This window comes from Ascaphus truei, chromosome 21, assembly GCF_040206685.1.
Source record: "Ascaphus truei isolate aAscTru1 chromosome 21, aAscTru1.hap1, whole genome shotgun sequence".
In the NCBI taxonomy this organism is placed as follows: Eukaryota; Metazoa; Chordata; class Amphibia; order Anura; family Ascaphidae; genus Ascaphus; species Ascaphus truei.
In genome coordinates, this window is record NC_134503.1 from 15,091,477 (window position 1) to 15,101,071 (window position 9,595).

A 9,595-nucleotide genomic window follows, 5' to 3' on the forward strand; every position below is an offset into this window, starting at 1 on the left:
TGTGTGTGTCTCTGTGTCTCTGTGTGTGTGTCTCTGAGTGTGTGTGTCTGTGTCTCTGTGTGTGTCTGTGTCTCTGTGTGTGTGTGTGTCTGTCTGTGACAGGTTCGGTTTTGCTAATTAAGGCTGCGCTTATAGTGCCGGCGATGCAACATCACGGAAAAACAAATGTATTGCCGCTATCGCGTGCGCTTATAGTAGAAGCGACGCGACGGCGTGGTCGCGATCGCTGTAAGTCACTTTGATTATTCCAGCGACCGCAGCGTGACGTCGCCGGCACTATAAGCGCAGCCGAAGTTCTTTGGAGGTGTCTGGCTCCTCCTTTCAGGCTCTGAGCGCCTTACCAATCCTCCAATCAGGAAGAAGGTATAATACACCCCACAGTGTCAGTCTAAAACAGGGGCGCTCAGCTCCAGTCCTCCAGCCTGCCTCAACAGGTCAGGTTTTCAGGTTATCCCTGCTTCAGCACAGATTGAGCCACCTGTGCTGAAGCAGGGATATCCTGAAAACCTGACCTGTTTGGGGGGGGGCTTGAGGACTAGAGTTCAGCCCCCCTGCTCTGCACATCACTCTCCACCGAAGAGGTGGTGTTAATATGTATTATTTTTCACTAAGGAATTTGTGCACTCAGTTTTCCTTCCTAATATTAAGGGAACTTTTGTTACTTTGTTACTAGCTTCTGCCAGCTTTGAATTGCACTAAAATCCCACAAAGCATTAATGCTTCAGTCGTTTAACCCTTTGGGCACCTTCCCATATGTCACGAAGTTTACTCCATAGGACAACAATACATTTTATTCACGGAGTATCGGCACCTGCTACATTTGGACGTTACCTTGATGGGGTTAGCAGGCTCCATTCCTTTTTGGATCAAAAGATGCCACTAAGCGGCCCCTTTGTTATTAGGCTTCGGGTCGGAATGTAGATATCTCACTTTGCCGGCCAATGTGGGAGGAGCGCGGGGATTGTGTCTGTTTTCCATGCCTTAAATGAAGCACGGAATTGCTACTTCCACCCCTGATACCTATAAAGATAAGTGTGTAAGTGGGCGCGTGAGCTGAGTGGGTCTAGGACATTTGGTCGCGGCCGTTTAGCCGTCACTCAGCTTGCCGCAGACATCTCGCCGCCGGCCGCTTCTCCACCAAGGTAAGCCTCTAACCTTACCCTAAAACCCCCTAATCTTAACCCCTAGTATGAACGATACCCCCTACCCTAAAACGCATAACCCCTTCCCCTAAAAGCCTTTATCCTAATCTTCTACCCTAAACCTCTTACCCTAATTCTCTTACCTTAATCCCCTAACCCCTTACCCATATTCCCTAACCCTTTACACTAACCTCTTACCCAAATCCCCTAACCTCCTACCCTAAACCTCTTACCCTAATCCCCTAAACCTGAAAACCTTAACCCCTTACCTTAAAAGCTCTTACCCTAATCCCCTAACTCCTTACCCCCTGAAAACTTTAACCCTTTACCCTAATCTCCTACCCTAAACCCCTTACCCATATCCCCTAACCCTAGAAACTCTAACCCGTTACCATAATCTCCTACTCTAAACCTCTTACCCCAATCCCCTAACCCCTATCCTCAACAACCCCTAAATTAACTTACCTTATTGGCGAATCGGCCGGTGGCCGAACGTCCAGCGGTGGAGAGGCTGCAGCACAAGGTCCCTCGGCGGTGACGTGGTTGCAGTGAGCCGATTCCGAGCGGGGAGACATTGAGTAGCCAACACTCAGTGATCTCGATGTGGATCTCTCGACAGACCCTTTGCGGAGGTTCGGACAGAGGAACCAGAAATGTAACTCTTGGGACATCACTGGAGCCTTGTGGAACGGGGGAGGGAAGTTCTACAGCCTCTGCGGGAAATGTCCGATGATCGCTGCCCGAGAAGATAAGATTCATCCAGCGGCGGCAAAAAACGTCTTCAGTAAAGATTCCCCCCTCTCGCCTACTGCTGGTGAGTAGCTGCGGACCAGCGGTGTTTCTGGACAAAGGCACAACAGAGGATCGGGATGTATGTGCAGTATCCCCGGAAAACATCAAGCTAAGGACACCTCACCGTGTAACTAATCAGGGGATGATTACAGAGCAAGATCTGCGATCAAGTTGCTCTAAATCAGGAGCGGGCCAACTCCAGTCCTCAAGGGCCACCAACAGGTCAGGTTTTCAGGATATCCCTGCTTCAGCACGGGTGGCTCAATCAGTCCCAGCTTCAGCAAAAGTGACTCAATCAGTCCCAGCTTCAGCACAAGTGGCTCAATCAGTCCCAGCTTCAGCACAGGTGGCTCAGTCTTCGACCGAGCGACTGATTGAGCCACCTGTGCTGAAGCAGGGCTATCCTGAAACCCTGAGTTGTTGGTGGCACTTGATGATTGGAGCTGGCCACTCCTGCTCAAAATGATCCAACGAGTCAAAGTAAAAATGGTGACGACCTTTTCACCAACACTACTGGCACACTGGCCATCAAGTGGGGTGTGGGGCACACTGGCCATCAAGTGGGGTGTGGGGCACACTGGCCATCAAGTGGGGGTGGGGCACACTATTGATGTTTGGAACCATTGGCAGCAGGTAAAACGGATATGAACTAGGGACGCTGGTCTGGATTTACAATCTAGTTCTAAACTGGTTTGTAGCTCTTACCAGTAACTCAGTGTACCTCGTGCAGCTGAATATGGAGTAGGGGAAAGGGGAGCACAGGACCAACTAAGGGTGTTCCCGTGCCTTCAAATGTGATAACAGGACTCTGGGGTGTTCCTCTGACGTTGCAGGGGTGATTGTCAACCAAGGATTGAGACCCTGAGGTCCATATTCACCAAGTACTGCTGTGCCATAAGACACCTTACAGCTCATCACTTGAATCGACCGGCGCCAGAAGATGTATTATGGCATAGCACTGCTTAGGAAATATGGGTCTAAGAATTCTTACGGGGCTAAGAATAATGGCAGCCAGAAAAAAAAGAAAAAGAGGGGGTGGTCCCAATGAGGGTGTCAGCTGCCATGCAGAATGCGGTCATTAACCCATTCATATTTCACTTCTATATTCAATAAGGCAGATAGAAAGGAAACACCCTACAAAGTCAGACGTCCCGACACGGTCGTCCACAGTGACTCAGTGATCCTTCTCTTCTACAGGAGCATCGGAGGGCAGGCAGCAGGCCTGGTCCCAGCTTCAGTGCCAGCTCTCTCAGATACAGAGCTTCCAGAACATGGAGAGGAAGACGGGCAAACTAGCCGTGGGACGCAGGTACGCCGGGGACACAAAATCACCGATTCAAGGGTCACCTAAACCCCAGGTTACCAAGCAAAGCGCTGCTACAAAAGTGGAGCAGTGAGGTGTAGGAGCTACAGGAGTGAATAGTGCACCGCAAATACACCTGGGACAACATCAAAAGCCAAAGCTCACAGCATTTTAATAATATTCTCCATTACATAGAGGAGGGGCGGCCAACTCCCGTCCTCAAGAGCCGCCAACGGGTCACGTTTTAAGGATATCCCTGATTCGGCACAGGTGGCTCAGTCATTGACCGAGCTATTGGTTGAACCACCTCTGCTGAAGCCACCAAGGGTGGCCCTTGAGGACGTGAGTTGTCCGCCCCTGACATAGAGGGTAGTGGCAATTTTGATGTCAACATTACTGGATATCAATTTAGATCAGTGGCCGGAGCCCACCCATTGTTCCGTTTTGCATTCTGATTTCTAATGCTGGTTCTTCTGCACGGCCATGGGCAGGTCGTCCTACTGCCAATGTTTCATCGCTCCTTTTTACTATTACAGTACATGTGTTCATTGTTCCCTCCTGTGTATAATGGTGGGATATGTTGCCATATTACATAGGTCACAGAGTAGATGAGGTTGAAAGTAGACATACGTCCATCAAGTTCAACCTACGGTATGCTAAATTCTGCACCAAAACTGCCATTAAATCCCATGGGAACTCTGCGATGTTCTGCGTTACACCGGGATATGTCGGGTTATCTGGGGGAGCAATGTAATGCGCTATATGTGCATATTATTTGTTCTTATTATTTCTGGTTTACCGGCACAAATCACCCTGTGGGGCGTATGAGGACCACACCTGGAATTCTCTTTTTAAATGTATTGAGACCATTGGCGTACCCAAGTTAAACATTGGAAAGATGTTGATGCAGGGAAATTGTTGAGGTTACCATTATGGAGTCAGGAAATGTTTCTATCCCCATATGCAGGGCTCGACAAACTAAAAAAAAAAACCACTTGCCTCCCCCCCCCACCAAAAAGTAACTCGCCCCTCCCCAAATAACTCCTTCACCACTCTTACCGGTGGCGGGGTCTGGCTGCAGTGTCCGGCTGCGGAATCTCCGTCTTCTCCCCTACAAATTGTACTCTTTCCCCTGCAGGTCCTGAAAAATGGCCGTGCGGTGTCAAATGACGCTGCGTTTCCATGGCAACGGGGTGGCGGTGGCCATTTTTTCAGGACCTGCAGGAGAAAGACTACAATTTGCAGGGGAGAAGATGGAGATCGCCTCACCACCACACCCCGCCGCAGGTAAGCACTTGACAGAGGCCAAAATGCACTCGCCCGTGGCTAGCGGGCGTGTGCATTTGTCGAGCCCTGCCCATATGGGACATCATTGGCAAATGTTTGACCGGCTTTTTGCTGGCTTCCTCTGGATAAATATAGCTATAACTATAGGGTGAGAATCTTGTCCATTTAGAATATAACGAAGGTTGCACATATTTCAACCTTCTCTACTACTGTGTGTAACTATGTATCTATGTAGTGACAAGCAGAGGCAGTGTGATCCCATGAAAGGAATCGTACTGAAGTCTGCATAGAAAATGTGCTTCTTGCTCTCTGCAGACAGCTTCTTTTTTTTTTTGCTTCCAGGATTGGGAAATCCCTGCCACGCAAGCTTCACAAGGATGTCCTGGCGCTGGTGGGAGCATCAGGAGTCACGTTGCGACTACCGCTTGCCCCCAATAACATGCTTATTTCACTAAGCGTCAGTCCGCACCACTGATCTCAGCTGGGATCCCACCATAAGAGCATCAAAGATCAGCAGGGGATGGAAATGAGGCCATTTCTGAACGAAAGGACGCGTGACTTTGCCATCGCAGTCCCTGCTGTAGGTAAACTGTCCACACGCCCCCATGCACCCATTAAGGATGGGTGAGGTTGCTCCATGTTTGGGGTCGACGCCTGCTTTGCAGTTCTCATCATGCTTGTGGCACTGTGATTCTGACTACAAGACACTCAGGAGTTCTGACCCATTCTCTAGCATTTCTAGGTCAAATAACACGATCACAGCAAAAGGACAAAATAGCAGACCCTCTTCTTGGTGAAAATACATGGTGCTGAAGAAGTGTCAAACCGTTGGGGGTTAATGGGAAGAAATGACAAAGAGAAGTGAGCTGCAGGTGTCGCTATACTGCGAGTTCCAAACCATATCATTATATCAACAGGCGGCTTGTGCTGGTTGTGGGGTTGGTAACAGAGTAACAGTGCCCATGTCCTTAAATGCCACGTACTTTACTCCCCCTAAACCCTCTCTGTGTTTGCTGCTGTTGGAGACAAAGCACAGGTCTCGATGGATCATTTGATCTGACCTGGCAGTGGCTTAATTCTCTTTTATTCTCAGGGCTGGGAGGAGGATCAACCTCTGACGCGTTTCGTGACCAATTACTTCATCAGGAAGCGGCCAGGGGTGGCCAACTCAAGGGCCACCAACAGGCAAAGTTTTCAGGATATCCCTGCTTCAGCATAGGTGGCGCAGTCATTCTGACTGAGCCACTGATTGAGCCACCTGTGCTAAAGCAGGGATATACTGCAAACCTGACCTGTTGGTGGCCCTTGAGGACTGGAGTTTGTCGCCCCACGCCCAAACGGTTTATTAAAAGATGCGCACAATATTGCAGTAACAATGCACCTATCGAAACCTCGTAAAACACCAATATCCCCCCAAATCCCAATCCAAGCAGATAGAACAATCATCTCTGAAATACTCTAAACACGACAGGGACATGTAACCAAAACTAATGCTGGAAGGAGAAAGCCTGCAATGAGTTCGGCGCCTACCAGAAGCGATCCGTAGCCTGTAGGATTGCGCGACGGGGGGCGTGACGAGGGCGTGCCAGTGACATCACGTGAGCGGTTTGCCCTCATTGGCTGAACCATGCACGCGACCCCGGCCATCGCACGGCAAATTCAAACAAATTTGTCGCGCAAAGTATCTGTCGCCCCGTCGCGCGCTCTATGGCCACGCGCATTGCTTTCCGGCATTTTGATTTTGGTGCGCGCAATGTCACTCGCGCCTTTGCTGTTACTATGGACGCGGACTTGCAGACACGTTTCTCCTTGCTGAGACTCAGACGCACGTCTGTGACCTCGCTCTGCCTAACAGCTGGAACTAGCATTCTCCCGGGAGAGCAGAAGATGTGCGTCCCCGTTTCTGCAGCCGAGAGTTGCTTCGCCCGGCAATATTATCCATAACCCGTGAAAAGTGGCCAATTCCGTGGCTACTGTCCCCCCCGTGTGTATTTAATATCTCATGTTTTGCTATAAAATGGATTTCGCACTTGTAGTTTTGCAGAATAAAATACCGTTTTGGTTATTACTGGGGATGTTATTTTGCGCAGGACGCGGCGACGACGACTCACATAGGGGCCGTTTCACTAAAGCTCTGCTATGAGTTACCGCACAATGATCCAGCGTCTGTGCCCATTTAACCCTCTGGGTGCTCGTACGACATGGGCTCTGGCACTCCCAAGGATCCCCTGCTGCGTCAACCCAATTCAAGGGGTGGCCGGCTCCAGTCCTTAAGGCCCACCAACATGTCAGGTTTTCAGGATATCCCAGTTTCACCACTGGTGGCTCTTCGACTGAGCCTCTGATTAAGCCACCGGTGCTGAAGCAGGCACTGATTGATCTACCGGTGCTGAAGCAGGCACTGATTGATCTACCTGTGCTGAAGCAGGGACTGATTGAGCCACCTGTGCTACAGCAGGGATGTCCTGAAAACCTGACCCGTTGGTGGCCCTTGAGGACTGGAGTTGGCCACCCCTTCTCTAATTGCTGTTTTTTTGGAGGGGAGAACACATTCTGCGCTCCTGCGATCTAACAGGAAGAGGAACAGAAGGAGAACTCCGCCACGTCTGTTCCGTCAGCAGTGATGGAGCGATTCCATGCTCGCTTCAGATGGGTCACATGGTCGCGAGTGCCGGAAAGGCCATGGCACGCTGGGGTGACATCAGTGGCATGTAACGTGGGTTTGGCGATGCAATGTCCCATATCAGAGATGAATAAATCCTTTAAGTCTCCCTGGTACCAAACAAAACTAGCTTTATCCAAGGGAAAAATATTCCATTGAAAGCAATGAGAATGTTTTGTTGAATACAGCTGGTTCCCTTTCAGCCTCCCTCATTGTTTCCCTTTAAACAGGCTGCAAGTATCATCCCGGAGGCCCCTCCCATACACCAGCACTGCAAGTATCATCCCGGAGGCCCCTCCCATACACCAGCACTGCAAGTATCATCCCGGAGGCCCCTCCCATACACAAGCACTGCAAGTATCATCCCGGAGGCCCCTCCCATACACAAGCACTGCAAGTATCATCCCGGAGGCCCCTCCCATACACAAGCACTGCAAGTATCATCCCGGAGGCCCCTCCCATACACAAGCACTGCAAATATCATCCCGGAGGCCCCTCCCATACACAAGCACTGCAGGTATCATCCCGGAGGCCCCTCCCATACACAAGCACTGCAAGTATCATCCCGGAGGCCCCTCCCATACACAAGCACTGCAAGTATCATCCCGGAGGCCCCTCCCATACACAAGCACTGCAAGTATCATCCCGGAGGCCCCTCCCATACACAAGCACTGCAAGTATCATCCCGGAGGCCCCTCCCATACACAAGCACTGCAGGTATCATCCCGGAGGCCCCTCCCATACACAAGCACTGCAGGTATCATCCCGGAGGCCCCTCCCATACACAAGCACTGGAGGTATCATCCCGGAGGCCCCTCCCATACACAAGCACTGCAGGTATCATCCCGGAGGCCCCTCCCATACACAAGCACTGCAAGTATCATCCCGGAGGCCCCTCCCACACACAAGCACTGCAAGTATCATCCCGGAGGCCCCTCCCATACACAAGCACTGCAAGCATCATCCCGGAGGCCCCTCCCATACACAAGCACTGCAAGCATCATCCCGGAGGCCCCTCCCATACACAAGCACTGCAAGTATCATCCCGGAGGCCCCTCCCATACTCAAGCACTGCAAGTATCATCCCGGAGGCCCCTCCCATACACAAGCACTGCAAGTATCATCCCGGAGGCCCCTCCCATACACAAGCACTGCAAGTATCATCCCGGAGACCCCTCCCATACACAAGCACTGCAGGTATCATCCCGGAGGCCCCTCCCATACACAAGCACTGCAAGTATCATCCCGGAGGCCCCTCCATACACAAGCACTGCAAGTATCATCCCGGAGGCCCCTCCCATACACAAGCACTGCAAGTATCATCCCGGAGGCCCCTCCATACACAAGCACGTATCATCCCGGAGGCCCCTCCCATACACAAGCACTGCAAGCATCATCCCGGAGGCCCCTCCCATACACAAGCACTGCAAGCATCATCCCGGAGGCCCCTCCCATACACAAGCACTGCAAGTATCATCCCGGAGGCCCCTCCCATACACCAGCACTGCAAGTATCATCCCGGAGGCCCCTCCCATACACCAGCACTGCAAGTATCATCCCGGAGGCCCCTCCCATACACAAGCACTGCAAGTATCATCCCGGAGGCCCCTCCCATACACAAGCACTGCAAGTATCATCCCGGAGGCCCCTCCCATACACAAGCACTGCAAGCATCATCCCGGAGGCCCCTCCCATACACAAGCACTGCAGGTATCATCCCGGAGGCTCCTCCCATACACAAGCACTATGGGCCCCATATGTACTCCACTAACAACTACCACTCCTACTGTCACAGCGCCACTATGCCACCTAGTGATACAGCGCCACTACGCCACCTAGTGATACAGCGCCACTACGCCACCTACTGATACAGCGCCACTACGCCACCTACTGATACAGCGCCACTACGCCACCTACTGATACAGCACCATTACTCCTAGTGATTCAGCCCCACAATGCCACCTAGTGATACAGCGCCACTATGCCACCTAGTGATACAGCGCCACTACGCCACCTAGTGATACAGCGCCACTACACCTAGTGATACAGCGCCACCACGCCACCTAGTGATACAGCACGACTACTCCTAGTGATTCAGCGCCACCACGCCACCTAGTGATACAGCGCCACTACGCCACCTAGTGATACAGCGCCACTACGCCACCTAGTGATACAGCGCCACTACGCCACCTAGTGATACAGCGCCACTACGCCACCTAATGATACAGCACCACTACGCCACCTAGTGATACAGCGCCACTACGCCACCTAGTGATACAGCACCACCGTGACACCTAGTGATACAGCGCCACTACGCCACCTAGTGATACAGCGCCACTACGCCACCTAGTGATACAGCGCCACTGCGCCACCTAGTGATACAGACTGCAGTCAAGTTATCAGTCCGCT

General features: G+C 51.7%; 1 protein-coding gene across 2 annotated transcripts in view; it reads left to right on the forward strand.

The window, feature by feature from the left end:
* LOC142472200 (uncharacterized) overlaps positions 1–6,589 on the forward strand; it is a 34,331-nt gene extending 27,742 nt beyond the window's left edge. For both annotated transcript variants that reach the window (XM_075579078.1, XM_075579077.1), the window contains exons 16-18: positions 1,762–1,956; positions 3,132–3,243; positions 4,867–6,589. In XM_075579078.1, the coding sequence (XP_075435193.1) occupies positions 1,762–1,956; positions 3,132–3,243; positions 4,867–4,999 (440 nt within the window). In that variant the 3' untranslated portion in view covers positions 5,000–6,589. The remainder of the gene's footprint in view (positions 1–1,761; positions 1,957–3,131; positions 3,244–4,866) is intronic.
* Positions 6,590–9,595: the final 3,006 nt, after the last annotated feature.